Source organism: Bison bison, unplaced genomic scaffold, assembly GCF_000754665.1.
Source record: "Bison bison bison isolate TAMUID 2011002044 unplaced genomic scaffold, Bison_UMD1.0 scf7180017864456, whole genome shotgun sequence".
Lineage (NCBI taxonomy): Eukaryota > Metazoa > Chordata > Mammalia > Artiodactyla > Bovidae > Bison > Bison bison.
Window position 1 is genome coordinate 4,554,281 of NW_011495018.1, and position 23,183 is coordinate 4,577,463.

A 23,183-nucleotide genomic window follows, 5' to 3' on the forward strand; every position below is an offset into this window, starting at 1 on the left:
TTGGCGCCCGTGACTCTCACAGCTGACAGCTCAGGTCAGGGTCCCCCATTGTAGGAGAGCTGGCTCCCTGGGGCGCCTCGGCCGGGAGGGTCCCTTCCTTCCAGTTTCTGTGGGTTGAATCACTTGCCACCTATTACCCATTTTGAGATATTTTTCCCCCAAGAATCGGCAGATAAATGGATAAGGAAGATGTGGTATGTAAACCCGATGGAATAGTGCTCAGCCATAAAAAAAGGATGAAATAACGCCCTCTGCAGCAACATGGATGGTCCCAGAGAGGATCATGCTAAGTGAAGTCAGATAAGGACAAATGTCATATGATATCACTTATATGGTGGAATCTAAAATATGTTACAAATGAACTTATTTACACAACAGAAACAGACGCACAGACATAGAAAACAAAGTTATGTTTACCAAAGGGGATGGGAGAGGTTGAGAACAGATAAATTAGGAGTTTGGGACTGACAGATACACACCATTATATATCTAGTACATAACCAATCACTCCAGTACTTTTGCCTGGAAAGTCCCATGGACGGAGGAGCCTGGTGGGCTGCAGTCCATGGGGTCGCTAGAGTTGGACACGACTGAGCGACTGCACTTTCACTTTTCACTTTCATGCACTGGAGAAAGAAATGGCAACCCACTCCAGTGTTCTTGCCTGGAGAATCCCAGGGACGGGGAAGCCTGGTGGGCTGCCGTCTATGGGGTCGCACAGAGTCGGACACGACTGAATCGACTTAGCAGCAGCAGCAGCAGCAGCAGCAGCAGCAGATAACCAACAGAGACCTACTGTACAGCACAGAAAGCTCTACGAAGTATTTTGTAATAGCCTAAAATGTAAAAGAATCTAAAAAAGAATATGTGTGTGTGTGTGTGTGTGTAACTGAATCGCTGTGCTTAACCTGAAACTAACTCAACATTGCAAATTATCTGTATTTCAACAAAAATGATAAAAAAAAAAAGAATGTCAGTCTGGATGTGCAGAACAGAAACGTAGGCATCCAGTCCTTCCCGATGTCAAGTTCTTCATCTGTAGCAATGACCTCAGCCACTGTCTTATTCCAGAAAAGTCACGGAGGGTGTTATTTCTCAAATCATCACATATACCCATACCTGGCAGGTATAATACGACCATGTCTTGCTCTTATTTCTTAAATGAATGTGTCTGGCAGGAAATGCTGAACTTTATCTTCTGCTGTGACCTCCCGTTGCCCAGACTTCTCGCCTGCTGGGATTTCGGGCATCGTGGCCACTGGTTCTCTGGTGCTCCTTTTCCCTCACCGCCCAGCCGGGACATGTTGTTCCCAACCCCTCCCTAACCCGAGAAAGAAACTCCATATGGAGGAACTGGGCTCAAGGCCCATTACCAGGTTCTGAAGATTGCTCTGTTTTCACATGTCCAGTTGCGGAAAGTGTGCAATTGAGGGATTAGAGTGAATGCTGCCTTTTCTGGAACATACACACACTTAGGTAATTTCCCTGTGCCTTGAGAGCCCTTGGTTAGAACCCCGGCTCACCCGTCTGATTAAGTGTCCTGGAGATCTACCCGCTTTACCTGGTATATGGAGGTGCTGCTACACGGCTCCCCCCGTGCGTACTTCCCCACCCGCCGAGGCTCACGTGATTTGCTTTAGTCAATGGCATGAGCACTAGGACTTCCCTGATGGCCCAGTGGCTAAGACTCTGCTCCCAATGCAGGGGGCCCAGGCTGGATCCCTGTTCAGGGGGCTAGATCCCACCCGCTGCAACCAAGTTCACACGCCACAACCAGAGATCCCATGTGCTGCAGCTGAGACCTGGCACAGCCAAACGACAAAAAACAAAGAACACGAGAGCACGGCGCGTGGGTCTTTTCTGAGCTAAGCCTGCAGGGGCCAGGCAGGGACTCACTGTCCCTTTGAGGCTGCGCTCACCTGCGTCCCCAGAAGTGAGGACAGGCAGGCAGCATGAGTGAACCACCTGGGCTGGGTAGCATCACTGAGACATCAAGAGGTTGAGGCCCCAGCCGATTCCAGCCCATCCCAACTGATAGAGAAGATGGATGATTGCTACTTCCTCCTGTTCTTTTGTTCCCAGGAAATTGAATGCTTGTTGATGCTAAAATGATTTTATTTTTTTGCTTCGGAATGATTTTATTTTTTTGCTTCGGAGCTCATCATCCAGGTACTTCAAATTTTGTTTGATGAAATCTTCTCCCTCACCTGCACTCACCCTCATGTTAGCTTCACATGGATGAGTAAACGTTTTTTTAAAAATATTCTCCTGGAGAAGTTATGGGTATTCAAAAGTGACTTTTCAATCGCTTTTGCCAACACAACCCTAACAGCTGCCATGAAGACAATTCTCCTAAACTTTGATGAACAAGTTGAATCAAGTTAACCTTCCCGACTCCAGGTAAGCCAAATGCTCACTTTACCAGAACCATCTTTCTGTCTCCTCCAAAACAAAGGAGCATGTGAGGACATTCCTTCAGCCCCTCTCTTTTGGCCAAGAATGCTTTATCACTTGAACTGGCTTTTTCCAAAACCAGGATTTCTCAGCTTGGGTACTACGGACATTCTGGGCTGGATGATTCTGCACCCAGTGAGCTGCCTGCCTTCCACGGTGTCCAGCAGTGTCCCTGACCTTGACCCACTTGATGTCAGTCTCATCCACCCCCCCGCCTCAGGAGTGTCTACCTGAAAGGCCTCCTGAGGGTCTGGGTTCAGAGCCACTGTTCTCGGCTGAACGTGCTCATTTTTCCCTCCACATGAAGCTGGGCTGTGCTGTGCTTAGTCGCTCAGCTGTGTCCGACTCTTTGCAACCCCATGGATGGTAGCCCACCCTTTCCCTTTTGGTAGCCCCTAAGTCTGCTTCCTATGGTTGTGGGTCTATTATATTATTTTATCGATATTGTTATTAACAATAATATTAAACATCATATTCAATTGGAAGTACAGTGGTACCTTCCTTCCTGCGTTGCCATGGAGACTCATAATGCCCGGGCAGCATCCAGCACAGTGCTTGGCCCGGGGTGACCACTGTGCTGTGCTCAGTCCCTCAGGCATGCCCGACTCTGCGACCCCATGGACTGCAGCCTGCCAGGCTCCTCTGTCCATGGGGATTCTCCAGGTAAGAATACTGGAGTGGGTTGCCACGCCCTCCTCCAGGGGATCTTCCCAACCCAGGAATCAAACCAGGGTCTCCTGCATGGCAGGTGGATTCTTTACCAGTTGAGCTCCCAGAAAAGCCCCCAATATGAGGCTACACTGGCTTAAAACAAAAGCAAACTCACTTGCCTCCTCAATGTATTATTTACTGAAGGCCAACTGTCTTACCGGCCATGACCATCCCGCATCTGCCAGAAATCATCCTTAAATGCTGAGTATTCACTCATTTGTTCATTCATTTATTCTCTCATTGATTTCTTTGTCCATCTAACAAATGCCCCCTGCATTATAGGCCTAGCTCGGTCTCAGAGTTAGATTAATGTGCAGGATTAATATGTGTGGTCTGTGTCTTCTTGGGCTCACGGTCTATTGGGAGACTCACTAAAGAAATCTTATGTGCAAATTATTGTTCAGCTGCTAGGTCCTGTCGGCCTCTTTATGACCCCAGGGGCTGTAGCATGCCACGCTTCCCTGTTATTCACTGTCTCCTGTAGTTTGCTCAGATTCGTGTCCACCAAGTCAGTGAAGCCATCCAATAATCTCATCCTCTGTCACCCCCTTCTCCGGCCTTCAATCTTTCCCAGCATCAGAGTCTTTTCCAATGAGTTGGCTCTTCACATCAGGTGGCCAAAGTATCGGAGCTTCAGCTTCAGCCACAGTCCTTCTAATGAACATTCAGGGTTGATTTCCCTTAGGACTGGCTGGTATCCCATCTATCATTGCAAATCGTGGTGAGTGCTATACAGGAACAGAAGGGGGCATGATGGGCATTGGAGCAGAGGTGACATTAAGCGGAGATGGGATGAAATGACCAAAGGCAGGGGCAGCAGAGGCCTGCTGGGCAGAGGCAGGAAAGTCTACAACGGCTGAGGCCCCAGAAGCTGGGGTGCAGCCAGAAGATGCAGAGTGAGGGGATGAGGAGAGCTGAGATGCGATTGGAGACATCAGTGCTGGCAGAGAACGTGAGAGCCCCAAGGGGCCATCAGTAGAGACGCACCTTCCTTCAGCCCCAGTGGCCTCTGGCCCTCAGGCTTCCTAGGCCTCTGCAGGGTCCCGCCTCCTGTTGTGCCTGCTCCATAGCACCTGACCACCCTCCATCTCTAGAACACTGTAAGCCAGAAAGCCACTGGGGAAATGAACAGATCCACATTTTTTTAGCAGTTTGTTGAAAAACTGCATTTCTCTGGCTAAGCTAATACAATTTTAATAATTGGCTTTAACCGTGAAAGCATCTCATTTCTACAAAGAAATATATTCTGCTTCTCTACAGGACCAAGTATAATTCACTGACCATTTCCAAGTGGCCTCTGGTCAGTCCCCATGCTATTCTGAATATTTTGACTTCCATCCTGTATCAAGGACAGAGGGGAACAAGTAAAACACACGTGATCATTTTAAAAGGGTGTGGTTTATGTTGACAGCCACAGACAGAGCAGCCTTCATCCTTTTCTGATACAGGTGCTGCTGGGGGTTAGAACTGTGTCCCCTCAAAGGACATGCTGAGTCTCAACCCCTGGGATCTTTGAACCTGACTTTACATGGAAAAAGGGTCTCTGGATGTAAGCAAATTAAGATGCAGTCATATTGGATTGCATGGGCCTTAAATCCAAACCGATGTTCTTAGAAGAACATATGGAGACACATAGAGGGAAAACTCCCTGTGAATAAGGAGCCAGCAATTGAGTGATACGTCTACGAGCCAAGGACTGCCGGCATCACCAGAAACCAAGAGGGAGGCAGGGAGCAGATTCACCCCTTGCACTGTCCTCTCTTGGAGAGCACGGCCCTGCCAACACCCAGCTGCAGCTCTGTAGCTTCCAGAACAGCAAGAGCATAGAGTCCTGAGGTTTAAAGGTGCCCAGAGGGCAGGACTATGTTACCATAGTCCTAAGAAATGAATATAAGTACCTTCATGGAATTCCCTGTTCACTTGTCTCAAAGTGTTAAAAAAAATAATAAAGCAGGTATCTAAGACGAGTTAAAGGGGTTTCTCTGGTGGCTCAGATGGTAAAGAATCTGTCTGCAACGCAGGAGACCTGGGTTCAATGCCTGGGTTGGGAAGATCTCCTGGAAAAGGAAATGGCAATCCATCCAGTATTCTTGCCTAGGACATCCCATGGATGGAGGAGCCTGGTGGGCTACAGTCCATGGGGTCACAAAGAATCGGAAACGACTCAGCCACTAAGATGAGTTATGAGTCCTGATAGCACAGAATCAACTTAGAAGTTGCTTTGGGGAAGATTTTATACCCTGAGGAAACCAAAATTGAAAAAAGACACGTGTATCCCATTGTTCCGGAGAAGGCGATGGCACCCCGCTCCAGTACTCTTGCCTGGAAAACCCCATGGACAGAGGAGCCTGGTAGGCTGCAGTCAATGGGGTCTCGAAGAGTCAGACACAACTGAGTGACTTCACTTTCACTTTTCACGCATTGGAGAAGGAAATGGCAACCCACTCCAGTGTTCTTGCCTGGAGAATCCCAGGGACGGGGGAGCCTGGTGGGCTGCCGTCTCTGGGGTCGCACAGAGTCGGACACGACTGAAGCGACTTAGCAGCAGCAGCAGCAGCAGCATCCCATTGTTCATTGCAGCACCATTTACAATAGCTAGAACATGGATGCAACCTAGATATCCATCGACAGATGAATGGATAAAGAAGCAGTGGTACATATACATGATGGAATATTACTCTGCCATAAAAAGGAACGCATTTGAGTCAGTTCTGATGAGGTGGATGAACTTAGAATCTATTATACAGAGTGAAGTGAGTCAGAAAGAGAAAGATAAATATCATATTCTAACACATATATATGGAATCTAGAAAAATGGTACTGAAGAATTTATTTACAGGGCAGCAATGGAGAAACAGACATAGAGAATAGACTTATGGACATGGGAAGACGGGAAGAGAGTGTGAGCTGTATGGAGAGAGTAACAAGGAAACTTACATTACCATGTGTAAAATAGATAGCCAACGGGAATTTGCTGTATGGCTCAGGAAACTCAAACAGGGACTCTGTATCAATCTAGAGGGGTTGGGATGAAGAGAGAGATGGGAGGCAGGTTGAAAAGGGAGGGGACATATGTATACCTATGGCTGATTCATGTTGAGGTTTGACAGAAAACAATAAAATTCTGTAAAGCAATTATCCTTCAATAAAAAAAAAAAAACCCAAACTTCTGAACTGAAGGCACCCACCACCCCCAGCCTTTTTTTCCCCCTTAAAGTGTCTGCTAATTAATTAATTAATTTCTTGGCTGCAGCACAAGGGATCTTAGTTCCCCAACCAGGGCTTGAACCTGCACTCCCTGCATTGAAAGTGCCAGGAAGACCTAAGGAGCCTCCCACCTTTTTAAAAATAGCTACTAGTGATCTGAATCACATGAACTACAGTGATGAGATCTATTGCTGTCTGATTAAAATGATGGCAGGTTTCCATTTAGTAGAGGTCAACGGTTAAATAATTTTGTTTGAGCCAATTAACAGAGAGGCCATCAACGAGAGCAGCATTGGTCTTGCCACGGGATTAATGTTTCAGTGACAACAGAAAAACTCAAACTGTCAAAGGAATGCATTAGCTATAACACAGCCAGTGCGCATGTGCTCAGTCGCGACCGACTCTTTGTGACCCTGTGAATCATTAGCCCACCAGGCTCCTCTGTGCATGGGAGTCTCCAGGCAAGAATACACAAGTGAGTTGCCACTTGCCCTGGGTTCTTTACCCAGTAGCGCCCCCTGGGAGGCCCAAATTCCCCCATATCAGCATCCTCTGCAAGGACTATAAAAATCCTCGTGCTCAGTCGTGACTTTCAGCAGAGCATCTATAAAAGGGTGATTGATTTTTTTTTTTTTTTTTTGTAGGATTTCTACTTAGAAGCACTGGCTGGAGGGCCATGCACAAAGCCTTCAGATACACAATCTGCAACAAATCTCTGGTTCCACAAACACCATGTGTTAAAAAAAATGTGTTTACAACATGGCAGGAAGGTGCACAGAAAAAAGAAAACAACAGAAAAGCTGCATTTTTTTTTTTTTACCTTGCCTTTGTCGAAGTAGTGGATGATCTCCTGGTAGAGCCGCTCCTTCAGCTGCCCCTGGGTCGTCGCCTGGTACCCGTCCCGCTGGGTGAGGTGGGCCGCACACACGTCCTCCGACCACTGAGGCAAAAGCAAAGCGTGAGTGGTGCTTGGGGAGGCCCGGCCCCTGCGACCTTTCCCTCCCCTGGACTCAGACTGCACAGGAAGCCCTGAATTCAGGGCAGTGTTCCAGCCATGATTCCGGGGACCGCTGGAGCGGCTCTCATCAGACTTTCAGGCCTGGAATTGAGGACAGAACCTCTGTGCAGAGGCCTCAAGATGAGAAAACACGCGAGGAAGGCAAAGCTGGTCGAGATTCACACAGAAGAGAAACCCAGCAGGTTCTGGAACTGTCAGCTTGCCGATGAAACCTGGGAACCTTCCAGATGAATGAGGCCCTGGGTGATTTGTGGCTGCCTCAAGTGGGGCTTCCCCGGGTACTGGCCTGGCTCCTGTGCTGCTAAGTTTTTTAATCAACAGCAGAAGGCACGTGGATCCCAATGAGTCAGGGCTCAGCTGGTGTTTGCAGATGTGGCAGAGGACTTAGGGTACCAAGGAAGGACGCACAGAGGTCTCAGCAAGGAGCGGAGATGAAGGCGAGGTCATTTAACACCTAAACTCCTGAACTTATGCTCAACAAATCCATGGCGCTGAATGTAAAGTTCAGTAAACTTCACCATTTGGTGGGGACCTACTATGCGCAAGGCATGGGCTTCCTGAGTGGCTTAGCAGTAAAAAATCCTCCTGCCAATGCAGGGGATACAAGTTTGATCCCTGGGTTGGAAAGATCCCCTGGAGGAGGAAATAGCAACCCACTGCAGTATTCTTGCCTGAAGAATCCCACCATGGACAGAGGAGCCTGGCAAGCTATAGTCCACAGGGTGGTGAAGAGTCAGGCACAGAACAGCAGTGTGCAAGGCACCAGGTCACGGGTGAGCGCCATTACAGACGACAGTGGTGTGGTACACAATGAAAGTGCAAAAGAAAGTGTTAGTTGCTCAGTCGTGTCCAACTCTGTGCGACCCCATGGACTGTAGCCCGCCAGGCTCCGCTGTCCATGGGATTCTCCAGGCAAGAATGCTGGAGTGGGTTGCCTTTCCCTTCTCCAGGAGATATTCCCAACCCAGGGATTGAACCTGTGTCTCCTGCATCTCCTGCGTTGCAGGCAGATTCTTTACTATCTGAACCACCAGGAGTAAGTCTGCAGGAAACATCTCATGGTCATTATGGGCTTCCCTGATAGCCTAGTTGGTAAAGAATCCGCCTGCAATGCAGGAGACCCCAGTTTGATCCCTGGGTTGGGAAGATGCCATGGAGAAGGGAAGGACTACCCACTCCGGTGTTCAGGCCTAGAGAATTCCATGGACTGTATAGTCCATGGGGTCACAAAGAGTTGGACACAACTGAGTGACTTTCACTTTCACTTTCTAAGGGCAGGAGGAAGGACAAGAGGTCTGGGGAGGCTCCCTGGAGTAAGGAATCAGGATGGGCTTGCTCATTGGTTAGACTCAGGAGGTGACGTCTGAACTGGTCTTATGAGAAGACACGGGGGATTCTGCCAAGAAAGCAGCAGCTTGCAGGCTGCCTGGACCACAATTGGGATAGAGTACCCCACCAGTTGGGGGGCACCGGATTCAGGGTTGGTAAGGCCACATATGGAGCAATGGGACGAGCCATGGGGCCACATTTTAGGCGGCATGACAAATGGACAGGAACCACGGGGGCAGGGGGAAAGGCCCGAGGGACAGGCCTGCAAAAACGGTGAGGCGAGGCCCGGGAGTACGCTGGGCTCCCTAAGAGGCTGGCTCTCATAGCACATACTGCCCCTACCTTCCGGAAGCCAGAGGGGCTCCGGAGCACCCCAGGAGTGCCCCAGGCTGGACCCCAGGGCTCCAAGGGACAGGGTGCAGAGCATGGGGCCAGAAGGGCTCCCCAGGTCCCGGGGTGTCAAGTAAGAATGAGAAGCCTTTAGGCTACTGCAGTGTTTTCCGTCTTCAAATGAGACATGTATAACCCAACCACAACCCAGCGTTACAAACTCCGCTGAGTGTGGCATTTTCACCACATGGCCAGATTTCGACTTTTCTGAGGGGTGGAAGAATTGCACATGATTCTGAACTGTAACTACAATAAGATAACTAAGAAAGTTCAGAGGCCATATAACTTCCTTGGAGTTTAAAATCGCCTAAAAAAATTTAAACACCAAAAGGAGTTATGCTGTATACTCCCCCTTAAACATAAAGATGAAATAACTTCATTGCTAAAGGCTAAAGGCTGATGTTTTTATTGCCTTTTTTTTTAAATAGCCTTAACCAAAATAGAAGATCCTATTTGAGGATTTTTACTTCATGAACAAGACTATATCAATCATGGTGAATAATTTTCATAAAGATACAAGTAACGTTCTTTAGTGTGCTGATTAACCAGCATGAATTCACATTTACTGCAATATCAAAACATATTTAGGAAAAATTGCAAAATGTAATGATGTAAAAGATATGGAGAGCAATTATGTGTATTTAACTGGAAAATTCAAAACCCCAGTGAAAAAGATAATGGAAATGGGCCAACTGATTTGGTTTGTGAAACATCCTTGTACCGTGTGTGGAAAACCCGACTGTGCTCAATAAATGTAATTATTAAATAAATGATACTTTGCACACACATATACATTCACACACCACAGAAAAGTTTATGTACGACGAGAGAGAGCAAGGGTGCCCAAGCAGCGTGTCAACCCCTTTTTAATTTCCCTGGTGTAAAGGAAATATTTCTGTAGTTTCAAAATGGCCTTGTTACTAAAATTTGGGTTTCTAACAAATGAAAGCCGTTAGAATTCAAAGTGGGACAGCTCGTGTGCAGTGGCCCAGCTGGAATTCCTAGCTTCAGAAACGACGTTCCCTGCAGAGTTTTATGTGGTGCAAAACCACAGGGCTACCACGGATGACTAGAGATGAGGTTCAGACCGAAGCGAGTCTTACTGCGCTTGGTTTGGAATCGACTCTTCGTTTTCAGGTGGAGGTAAATCTCCACACTCCAGCTTCTTTTTATACGTGTCGCGCAAGCGACTGGAGAGCTCAGGACTGGACCAGGGGCTGGGAGATTCTTGCTGGAGGTTCGCTGCCTGACTTGGCCTCTGCCTTGCTCCTCTCATCATCCAACAGGCACTGAGCATCTTTAGCACAATCTCAGCCGGTTTCCTTCCATTCAGGCTTGTCTGGTGGCTCAGACGGTAAGAGGGGGAACTGGCTTGAGTTTAGACACAGGATTTCTTGAATGAGTAGTCTTTACATGGAGACACAACTTAATTCTAATTCTCATACCTCTTCCTCTTTATCTAGTTTATAATTTTTCAATTTTTTATGAGGATATAATGGGAAAGATGATCTAGTGACTTGCTAAAGTTTTAAAATATAAAACTAGAAGTTGTAAAGAAATTTCCTCATTTATCCAACTACTCACCCAGAGAGCCATCCACCCACACAGCCATCCATCCACTCACTCGTCCCAGCATTCATCCACATTTCCACCCATCCACACACCATCCATCCGTCTACCCACACATCCCTCCATCCACCGATACTTCCATCTTTCCATTCATCAATATAAACATCCACCCAGCTGTTTACTGTGAGTTCACTCTGTAAGACTAACTGGGCTGAAACTGGACATGGGGAAGAACATGAATATATTATGGCAACACACACACACCAATGTCCACAGCTATCTACACAACAAAATGATCACTCAAGACAGACTCATGCTCAGGAGCAACACACCCAGGAGTCAGGCAGGAGGTCTAACAAGCACTGATAGACCAACAGGAGATCTCCATGGATGCCCTTGGAGCACAGGGAGAGAAGTCAAGATCTGGTCCCTACACTGTTTTCTAAGATTACAAGCAGTGGGCTCATCCTCTTAGCTGTTCTAACACAGAAATTCCTTCTTACTGATGTCACTCTCCAGCATTACTGGGTCCTGTTGATAGGAATAAAGAAACAGAGAGCCCCTAACTCACTGCAAGCTGACAGACTAATGATGGGTATTTAAGATGCTCGGTGATAACTTGTTCCGACATCCTGTCAAATTTGCATTCAGTGGAGTCAAATCTATAATCAAAGTACTTCCTAACTCTTTGTTAATGTCACTGCTTTGAGTTAATATCCATAAAATCTTGTTACAGGTTTACTAAAAATTTGTCATGGGAAAATCAAATATTAAGTGATCTTATAATTCATAACAACAGAATCATAAAAGTATATGGTGAACTTTACGACCTTCAGAAGCTTTGCATGGAGGAGCAAGGTATAGGCGGCTTCAGTGTAGTTATCACACTCCTTGTGCAGGTCACAGAGCTTGTACAGATACCTGAGATGATAAAACACAGGTATATTCAGAAAGCGTCACAAAATAATTTGTGTTGAGAACTGCAACAGCAAAATTCTACTTCAACAGTAAATCATCTCTATTCTTTCTTTTTACAAAGTTCACAATACATAATGCCTTGGAAGCTTCTGGTACACAAAGCATTAAGAAAAATCAACCGGAGTAATAAATAGATATATTTTTAAAAATTTAAGTATTCTCTTTTCAGGACAAAGCTGAAGATGGCCCAAGAAGGCACAATTGTGCTTCAAGCTTTCTCATTCTTTCTCATCTTTTCTAGACTTTTCTCCATACATTTGAAATGAGCTGACACAATGTTTCATTGCGATTTCTCACATGTCTATTGAGTCTGAATACACACACACAAAATCCATAAAAATACAAATCCATAAGAATAAAGAGCTCCAGTGATCACAGTGAATGTGATCAAAAGAATTCTTCTGCCATAAAGAAAAGGAGGCTTTTTAATACAAAGTAACCTACATTTGGATAAAAGAAACTAATTGTTTTCCCCAAAGTTTATTATATTCACATGTATTGCTTTTAAAGGAGAAAGTTAAAAAGTCTTAGAAACCAAAAGTTAGAAAATCATGACTTTGTTTACTCTTTATACAAATAAATAGAGACTTAAAAAAAAGAGAGAGAGAAAGAAAACCATGCTGAATGTAACTAATCCATCATTAAACACTAATGCCATGTGGATCATGTAATTACTCTGGTCTTCTAAGGGGTAATCTTGCTAAAATTTGACACCGCCACTAAAAGAGACCAATATGGAGAGGGTCCAATCATAGTCCAACATCCTAGAGAAAAAGGCAAGTGAAGCAGAAAATTCCAGCAGAAAATACAAAACTTGAGAATTTGGTATCCAGGTAAGAATGAAAATGTATAATATTGTCCTATTTCTGATGAAGTTAAAACTAGACTTCTCATTTGATCATATGGCTTTCTGTGAAACGCTAAAATTTGTAGTGGTGCCTTTTGCTATAAGGGTCAGTCAAAAGGAACAAAAACCCTTTGCAATAATTTGCTTCTGAGCTGACTATGTATGACCCCCTCCACCCCCAAATCTCCACATCAGCCTGGACACACTGCCCTAGGCTTGACAATACTTCCAGGATCTCCACCAAATTCAAACTCCAGCCTTCATGATTTTCTACAAGATAAACCCCTATGATTATAAAATACTTTTTAGCATGGATTTGACAGACAGCAATTATCATCAACAGATCAAGGGTGTAGAGAAGCCTGATGCTTACGTACCGTATATACATTTCTTCCCTTTCAATCTCTTTGTAGAAATTCTGAAAGAAATCAAACCACAATACTATATTAAAAAACCAGTTCTATAAAAGGTATCACGTGCACATTAAAAATTCAGAATTCTTCAACTTGTGTTAAAGACAAACAGACCCAACTCTTTGGATCTGAACCAAAAATCCATATAAAATGCAAAAATCGCTTACATTGCTCTTCATTTTTTTTGGATGGGGGTAAAAATTCTAATGAATAAGTTTTCTGCACTTTAAATACTGTAGGATGTATATGCTAATTTCAAATTCCCATTTATCCCATTTATCCTTCTATCCTTGTATTCCCATTTATCCCACTATGTTTCCCCTTTGGTAACCTTAAGTTTGTTTTCTATGTCTGTGAATCTATTTCTGTTTTGGAAATAAGTTAATTTCTATCATTTTTTCCCTGATTCCACATATAAATGGTATCATAGGATATTTATCTTTCTCAATCTGATTTATTTCATTTAGTATAATCTCTAGGTCCATCCATGTTGTTGCAAATGTTCATTTTTTATGGCTGAGTAATAGTCCACTGTGTATCTACACCACATCTAAATAGATAACCAACGAGGACCTACGTATAGCATAGGGAACTATACTCAACATCTTGTAATAACTTACAATGGAAAAGAATCTATGCTGTACACCTGAAGCCAACACAACATTGTACATCAACTATATTTCAATAAAATAAAAAGAAAAAAATTCTAATTTTAGAAATTAAAAGATAAAAAAGCCATGATGGCTTAAATCTACTTCTGTCATTTGAATGTCACCTGTTTTCAGTTACAACAAAGCATTACCCAAAGACGTGATATCTTAACCATTCTTAACCACTATACTTTCATTAGAAGTGGGAGACAATTCACTTGGGAATAAGCATCATCAACATGATTTAGAGCACGCTGGGTCTGGCCTCACTCACCAAGAGCCATAAGAAGGCAACTCACTGTTGTAACTTGATTGGACACAATAGCCACAGATCATATGTACTCAAAGAGAAAGTCAACTTAATTTAAGTTGAATGGAGTTAAAAATTCGCTTCCGCAATGGCACTTGCCACACACCCTGAGGGCTCAGGAGCCACATGGAGCCAGGGCCCCTGCATAGTGTCCTGAGTGCACATAAACGCGTCTCCATCACCAGGAAATTTCTACTGGAAAGTGCTGTTCTACACAGGCCTTCCAAAACACAGTAAGAAAACCAGTTACTGCTTAATAAAACACCCTGTGTACAGCACTGACAGACAGGAAGGCTAGTTAGCCGACTAGCGACAATGGGCTAACTCTACATGTGTACTCTGCTGCTGCTAAGTCGCTTCAGCCGTGTCCCTCTGTGCGACCCCATAGATGGCAGCCCACCAGGCTCCCCCATCCCCGGGATTCTCAAGGCAAGAACACTGGAGTCGGTTGCCATTTCCTTCTCCAATGCATGAAAGTGAAAAGTGAAAGTGAAGTCGCTCAATCGTGTCCTACTCCCAGTGACCCCATGGACTGCAGCCCACCAGGCTCCTCCATCCATGGGATTCTCCAGGCAAGAGTACTGGAGTGGGGTGCTCAGTCACATCCAATTCTTTGCCACCGTATGGACGGTAGCCCGCCAGGCTCCTCTGTCCAGGGTATTTTCCAGGCAAGAATACTGGAGTGGGTCACCATGCACTCCTCCAGGGGATCGTTCCCCACCCAGGAACTGAACCTGCATCTCCTGAGATTCCTGCATTGGAGACGGATTCTTTACCCATTGAGCCACCAGGAAAGCCCTAATTCTACATATTGTAGACTATTTTCAGATGAGCATGAACATTGCTCATAAACAGTTACATTTCTTTATGAGAAATCTCTACACTTTAAAATCTTTATTGTACATGAGGCCACCAGAAAGGTACAGAACAGTCACCTAACAAGGTCTAAGGCATGGAAACACCACGGCCACTTTCAGTGTGAAATTCAGCACCTGCACACGAAGTGAGCCCTCTAGAATGGGGCCTGAGATAACTAGTGGATATCACTATCATAAACGCATGCAATTATCCAGGAAGATGAAATAGCCTCTTTTATTTCATTAGCCAAAAAAAAGACATTGCTTCCACGATCGATCTGTCTGAAAAGAAATGCTAAATACATGCGGAGAGTAAAAGGGGGCGCATTTAGAGAGACGCACCGAGATTTCCACGTTTTGCAGCCTCTCAGCTGTGAGTGTCCCCTGGTTTCGGGTAATGAGGATATTTTTGGCTGACAACTGGGAGCCACGTAACAAAGGCAAGCTACATCAAAGGAGAAGGATGAGCTGTTCACTTCCAGCTCTGACTCGCCAGTGTTTACAAGCTACGATTTCACACCACTCTCTTTTGCCCTCCCATTTTTAATCCTTTCCGAAGCTTTTGATCATTCTCCTCTACAATTTCACAACAGGGATATCATGCGACTTTCACTCCTCTCCGAGATATGGAAATGTCTTTATTTCCTGCCTGCGCTGAGTTCCGTTCCCTGCCTAGGACTTCAAAACCTCCCTAGACCCGAAGGATGTTCATCTCAAATTCCAATTTCTATATAAAACTTTCGAGTTCCTTGTATAAAAGTTCACACTGCTCAGCGGTGGCCCCACTTCTGGGCCCCCCACCCCCATGGTCCTCTCTTTACCCCAGTGCTGCCAGCTGTGTTTCTCCAAGCAACCCCACTGGGACAAGTCTCCCAACTCCAATCCAGCGCTATGTATTAATCTTTCAGAGCACATGCATTTCACTGCATTTCAGTTTTGTACTCCGTCATAACTGAGACACATCCTATGATAAGATTTTCAGATTTCTAGTTGGAAACACCTTAATTAACCTTATAAAGGGGCCACAAAGTACCTGACTTATGTTTGTAAATTAAGAATGATTTTACTACTCTCTGGCGTAGATATGATAATGGCGTAGATGAGCCAGAGGACATACAACAAAATCACCTACCAGTAAGTGAAAACTGTGTGATTATAAGGTGACGATGAAATTCTACTTCATTACAAATCTGCATTTTGTCCAGTGGGAACTGTGATCCACTGTGTATACAGACTTGCTGGTAGAAGTTTGTCTATTTTGTGCTCAGTCACTTAGTCATGTCCAACTCGTCTCAGCCTCATGGACTGTAGCCCACCAGGTTCTTCTGTCCATGGGATTTTTCCAGGCAAGAATACTGGAGTGAGTTGCCACTTCCTTCTCCAGGGAATCTTCCCGACCCAGAGATCGAACCTATATCTCTTGCATCTCCTGCATTGACAGGTGGATTCTTTACCACTAGTACCACCTGGGAAGCCCCAAGAAACAGACTCAGAGAATGAACCTGCAGGTGCCAGTGAGGAGGGGCAGGGGAATGGACAGTAGGGGGTTTGGGATAAACAGGCACCCACTGCTATATTTAAAAGAGATAACCAACAAGGACCTACTGCATGGCACGGGGACTCTGCCCAGTGTCATGCGGGGGCCTGGATGGGAGGCGAGCCTGGGGAGAATGGATACATGTATATGTACGGCTGAGTCCCTTTGGTGTCCACTTGAAACTGTCACAACATTGTTAATCAGTTATGCTCCAACGCAAAATAAAAAGTTTAATTAAAAAAATAAAGGACTTAGGCTACTGGCCAGAATAATAGCCTCTGTCTCTTATTTTTTATCTTTGTAAGTGATAGAAAGAATAGGATGTTAATAAGCCCACACAACTTAGACTGTCCCACCAACTCCATAAAAAAAGGATAATACCACTGGTTCTAATGGAAATTTGGCAATGGGCTTACATTTCTCTATTGATGAATATATTTTATGTTCTTTGGTTTTTAACCTTAGGATTTCAAGGGAATTTCTACTTAGTAATCAGTTGGGTACATTTTATATTTTTCTAAACATATGTTTATACCTCCATATTCATCTAAAGATAGAAAGACTCTTAGAGTCCCTTGGACTGCAAGGAGATCAAACCATTCATTCTAAAGGAAATCAGTCCTGAATAGTCATTGGAAGGACTGATGCTGAAGTTGAATCTCTAATACTCTGGCCACCTGATGTGAAGAACTGACTCACTGGAAAAGCCCCTGATGCTGGGTAAGATTGAAGGCGGGAGGAGAAGGGGACGACAGGGGATGAGATGGTTGGATGGCATTACTGACTCAATGGACATGAGTTTGAGCAAGCTCCAGGAGTTGGTGATGGACAGGGAAGCCTGGTGTGCTGCAGTCCATGGGGTCACAAAGAATCGGACATGCCTGAGTGACTGAACTGAACTGAACTGAACTGAGAAAGACATATTTGCTTCTATGAAACTCTATTTGTTTCATAAGAAAAGTACCAAGATAAAGGTAAAAATGGACCAGGAGGTTAAAAATATATTTATAAGATTAAATGTAATCTTAGCAGTGAATATTATGAGACAGAATGTCTACCTGTAAAAATCTAGTTATATTTCTTTGAAATCCAGAGATCTATTATATTTTTTAAGTGAAAGAATCGTGATAGGTTGGAATCCATGTCATCCTCCCCAGGAAATGGTTAAGAACAGAACACTTGACTCTTCGTGGGAAGATTCAGGATGTTTCAAGCCGAAGGACGTGAACAATATCAGACAGTCTCAGGATGAGAGAAGAATGCAGGCTACAACGCCAGGAACTCTGAGCTCAGGTGTCCTCACAAACGCTTACTGTTCTGACCCTGACTCTGATTCTGGTAAAAGGCCCGAGCTCATCACCGTATCTCCGCCAGGTTTTGCATCCTGGTTCACTCAAAAAGATTGTGCTTGAAACAAAGATTAATAGTAGTCGAACATCAAAGCTGGAAACCTCATCAACATAATAATAATTCTTCCTTCAGGACACAAAAGGGCCTCTGGATCCCCTTAAAGATCAGAGGACGCACCAGAAAAGGATGTCCATGGAAGGGAATGATTTTGAAAAGTTTTCTGTTTCTCTCATGCAGAAAAATGCTGATTTCTATTTTGTGTTAACCACATTGGCATCATCAAAGTAAATTCTTTTGGACAGAGGAAAGAAGGCAGGGGGCTAAGAGCTGGGCTCATTTCTGAGCAAATGATCGGGGCCTTAACTGGGGCAGAGCTCACTGCCACCCCAGGGCAGTCAGGCTACAGATGGGTGGAGAGGCAAACAGCCGGTGTGGGCCAGATCTCAAGGATGGAAGCCCACTTCCAACAGTGGTCCAAGACCCTTACGAAGCACATGCAAATGTAGTTAGACGTTCCAAGCTCACTGATCTTTCCTCGACCATGTCCAGTTTATTGATGAGACCAAAGGCATTCTTCATGCTGCAAGTGTTCTGGATTTCTAGCATTTTTCTCTTTGATTCTTTCTGAGAGCTCCCATCTTTCTGCTTATATTACCTATTCTTCCCCTGTAGCTGTTGTTCAGTCGCTCAATCATGTCCTACTCTTGATGACCCCATGGACTGCAGCACGCCAGACTTCCCTGTCCTCACCATCTCCCAGAGTTTACTCAAACTCATGTCCATTGAGTTGGTGATGCCATCCAACCATCTGGTCCTCTGTCCAATCGGCCATCCTGACACACTGGTCTCCCATAAAGTCTACTCTTTCTATTAGTGCCCTTAACGTGTTAATCATGACATACTAATTCCCAGTCTGATAATTCTAAAATCTTAAGTCCAAGTCCAGATCTGACGTTTTGATACTTCGAACTGTGTCTTTTGCCTCTAAGACACCTTGTAATTTTCTGTTGAAAGTGCTAGTTAAAAGGAGTCAGGTAGTGGCTCCAGCGGCAGTTTCTGCTCCAGGGAACTGCGATTCTCTGTATTCTCCTGTCTCTCCAAATTGGGGAGCAGGCATTTTCCCAGTGGATCTAAGACGATGACTCTAAGAAGAGTTGTTGATTTTCAGTCTGGCAGCTTTTCTTCTCATAGTGAGGATGGGGGTAACCACTTCCAAGCTGCCTTACATACTGGACCAGAAACCTTAAGTCCCCCATGTTTAGATTTTCAAGGAAAAGAAAACTTGCTCTCAAACTGTGTATCACTGGCCAAAACAGATTGGCCTGCCCCAGAATGCAGGGCTGAGACTGCACAAGCTTTCAGTGGCCAGCTCTTGGTGGCAAAGCTCAGATTCAATGTTGATACTCAAGAAGGAAGGTAAAAAGTATTCCCTTTTGCTTAACTTTTTAGCCCAAACCCCTCTGGTGATTTTCAAGAATGAATAATGTGTCCTGCTCCTCTTGGCAGAAAAGTCCACTCCCATGAGCTCAAAGGGCCCACAAGTCCATACAAACGGGGAAAGTCAGGGCAGGGCTTCCACCTGCTGTCCAACGATTGGGCAGTGATGAGGACAATCCAGGGAAGTAAAGAGAAGAAAGCAGGAGCAGTGTTTCCTGGCCTTCCTGCGTCGGGACAGGCAGGGGAAATTGATGAAAAGGCTGTTTGTTTGGCTCCTTAAGGGGGAAACAGAGAAGGAAGATGCTGAGAGAGGCAGAGGACTCTGGAGCCAGACGTGGGGTCACGTGGCTCCTTAGGGCCATGAGGTTTGCCAACCACTCCCAGCCGCTGAGTTTGTTGTAAAGCTTCCTAAAAGCTCCTCGCCCTGTAGCCTTGCCTGATGCACCACGACCGTGTCAGGAACGGGGTGTCCTCAGAACCCGGCCAAGTCCAGTGACTGCAGCTGTGCCAGAGGCCGATGGGCGGGGGTGGTCGAGTTCACCTGAGCCTTCATGTGGCCACGCGCGGGTTTCTTGTGGCTGTGCCACAAATCGCCCCCATCTTGGTGGCTTAACACAATAGCTCTGCGTCCTCTCACCATTTTGGAGGCTCAAGTGTGAAATCCACGTGTCAGCAGGGCCACGTAGCCTCCAAGAGAAGCATCCTTCCTGCCCCTTTCAGCCGTGGTGGCTCCAGGACCTCCTGGCTGGGGCAGCATCCTTGGCATCTCTGCTCCTACGTCACCTGGTCTTCCCCTTGGGGTCTCTGTCATCTCCTTTTCTCTCTCTTAAGAATACCTGTCACTGGACTCAGCCCCACCTGGGTAACCCAGTTGGTCTCATCTCAAGATCTTGAGCCACAACCGCTAGGAGCCTTTTTTCCAAATAGGGTCACGTTCACATTTCTGAGGATCAGGATGTGGACATCTCTTTCGGAGGCCACCATTCCCCCCACCGCAGTTTACAAGGATCCTAGTAACAAACACACTTAGCGGGACTTCCCTGGTGGTCCAGGGGTTCAGAATCTGCCTTGCAATGCAGGGGGCACAGGTTGGATGCCCTGTCTGGGAACTAAGATCCCACATGTGGCTGGGGCAACTAAAGCCATGGGCCACAACAACTGAAGACTTCTCTTCCTGGAGCCCGTGCTCCGCAACGATAGAGGCCCTCACGCTGGAACTAGAGCAAGCCCGCGTCCAGCGATGAAGAGCCCATGCACGGCAGCAAAGACCCAGCAGAGCCATCAATAGGTATTCAAAACAAAACACACCCAAACTCCCCACTTAGGATCTGTAATCAGGGAGGGCGCTCCCTGGTTACAAGCAAGACAGATCTTCTTATCTTCTGAGCCAGGGGAAGAACAACTGTGCAGACATCTAGAGCAAAGATGGTTGCACAGACGTGCTTATTGGGCAGACATGCTTAAAAAGCAGATCTGCAAACAGTCCTCCCTTCTTCATTCCCTGCAACAGACAAGGAAACAAGCGAAGGAAGCCACACACCGCCCTGCAAAGCCCTGTGGCCAGCTGTCCCGAAGCTCTGAAATTCTTGGTTCATCTCCCAGCTTCCTGGACAGATGGGATATTTAAGCTATCACTCACCAGCACGTTGACCGTGCAGCTCATGCGGTTTTCTTTGTTCTCATCGTGCATGATGGTTCTATAGTCCAGAAGTCTCTCCATCAGGCGCACGACAAGCTTTACGAAAGTCTCTCCCGTTTTGGCGAGGTATTTGTGTTTCCTGCAGTGCTCCAGGAGGCTGAAAAATAATTACACATACCTTGTTAATCACACTCAGAAAAAGAAACCGGACTGAAGCACAGTTTAAAATATGTCCATCATTAACACTTTTTAATTATTTCTGGGCTACAAAGTTCATTGTCGTCGAATTACAGTCTCTCTGTCTCCATTCTGACATAAATCCCACTGTTAATCAACACTTACATTTTATCAAATAACACTTTGTACTGCTCATCGCCTCTGCCTCCTTCCACTTCATGATCCAGCTTGGTGATGATCTCATTTTCAAACTGTAATTAAACAGAGGAAGTGTAAATAATCAGCACGGTGGCTACTTCATCTCATGACTTGAGCGTCAATAATACATAAATCGCCAACAGATCGTCGTTGGAGAGTTGCCCTGCACCTTTGAAGCTTGATTTTGTTTAAGAGGTGCCCTTCTCGAACCCCTGGGGATTTCTGATGAGCCCCTGTCACAGGGGGAATCTTTCATTTCCCTCCCTGGTTGATGAAGCCTCAATGCATCTTCTGATCCCAGGAGTAGCACCAGAGAGAGAAAGAAAAGGAAATCATAAGGGGAAAAGATATCAAGGAGCAACATAGAAAAAAGTCTCAAACTTCATCTTTATGAACAAGTAACAACTAAAATAGCTCCTCGGTTCCTGGAAAAGAACAGACGCTGTGTCACTTGGCAGCAGAGTTCTCTGCAATCTGAAAACAGGCAAAGGGCCACTTCCCTGCCACGCCTTAATGGATCCCAGTGATATAGCTCATCCTGGATGACAAACAGGCTGAAAAACAAGAGGGGCAATGCGTTTAAGTCAGACCAGCAGACACCTTAAGCCTTTCTTTGAATCCCCCAAAGCTTCTGATTGGATTTCCAGCATATTATGGTGGGAAAGGACCCTCAGGATTGATGGTCTGTCTGTCTCTTTCTTTCAGGACAACTCTAAATTCTGGGGAGGAGCGAATCTCCAAAATGCTTTCACAGAACTCACGGACTCCGTGGCTGATCAGGCTGGAAACAACTCCTGTAATAAGGATGGATGTGCCCACCCTCCTCAATCCTCGCGGGCCCGTCCCCATCCCTGCCACAATTCAGAGCCACCTGAGTACGGGGATTCTGGCCAGGTGAGGGTCCCTGCAGTTACTCATGGATGTGGGACAGGCAGGAAGGAGAGGCTGCGAGAGCTTTGGTTCCTGAGAGATGAGGCACCCACACTGCACCCAAAGGAAACAAGGGCTGAATTCAGGGTTCACAAAGCAAGCAGACCTGGCAGGTATGCGAGGGTCTCTGGGACCCTCCTTTTAAACAACTGTATTGAAGTAGAGCTGATTTTCAATGCTGTGCAAATTTCTGCTGAGCAAGGGGACTCAGTTATACAAGTATATATTCTTTTTCACCTTCTTTTCCTGGTTTATTACAGAAGACTGAACACAGTCCCCCGTGCCTGTTGTGTATCCATGCTCTATATGCCAGTTTGCATCTGCTAACCCCGGACTCCCATCATCTCTCCCCACTCCCCTCCCGCTTGGCAACCACAAGCCCGTTCTCTTGGTTTGTGAATCTGTTGTGTTTTGTAAGTTCATTCATGCCATATTTTAGATTCCACATATCAGTGATGTCATGTGATACTCATCTCTCTCTTTCTGACTTACTCCACTTAGTACGATCACCTCTAGTGGAATCCCCTTACAATACACACTCAGACATTGCTTCCCCAGGCACCTAGTCCCCCACTGTTATAGGGATTCCATAAGAATTTAAGCTGCACGAGAAGACTTTTCTTCTCTATTGGTCTCTGCTGTATTCCCAACCCCTAGGATAGCACCTGGCATGGATGCTCTAATGGGATGAATATGCTGTGTACATATAAATTATTGCATAGAGTCGGTGTTAAATTGGAGCTCGGGAGGACTTAATAGGGCCCCCAAGGAGCGGGCCAGTAGGTTGCTAAGATACAACCTTGGCCACACAAGCCAAGTGGCGAACACACTCATTGCAGTGCTTGCGACTGGTCCGTCCAACACTGTCTACTGCTCTGCGGACCTGGGGCCCCACTGCTGCAGCAATACCTGCAGTGATACCCCTGTGAAGCAGAAGGCAAGGGGGCTGGGGAGACTCAAGGAGCAGCCTCAAAGCACGACCTTGATCGGGACATGCTGCCTGAAGTCACAGTTTTATCATGCTGTGGATGAAACAAAGGCTTAAAACAGGACTGGAGAGAAGTATTGATTCTTGCTTGACATCAAGGACTTAGCAACATCACAAAAACTGGGACTTCAGTAAATCCCTGCAATTCTTTTCTTGATCTGCTCCATTGTCTCCTCCCCCCCCCCCCCCCCCTC

General features: G+C 45.8%; 1 protein-coding gene across 1 annotated transcript in view; it reads right to left on the reverse strand.

Moving 5' to 3' along the window:
* DOCK1 (dedicator of cytokinesis 1) overlaps positions 1-23,183 on the reverse strand; it is a 570,389-nt gene that overhangs the window by 59,749 nt on the left and 487,457 nt on the right. The window contains exons 34-38 of the mRNA XM_010859569.1: positions 21,039-21,124; positions 20,697-20,853; positions 12,881-12,921; positions 11,509-11,599; positions 7,193-7,312 (exon numbers count right to left, since the gene is read on the reverse strand). Of these exons, the coding sequence (XP_010857871.1) occupies positions 7,193-7,312; positions 11,509-11,599; positions 12,881-12,921; positions 20,697-20,853; positions 21,039-21,124 (495 nt within the window). The remainder of the gene's footprint in view (positions 1-7,192; positions 7,313-11,508; positions 11,600-12,880; positions 12,922-20,696; positions 20,854-21,038; positions 21,125-23,183) is intronic.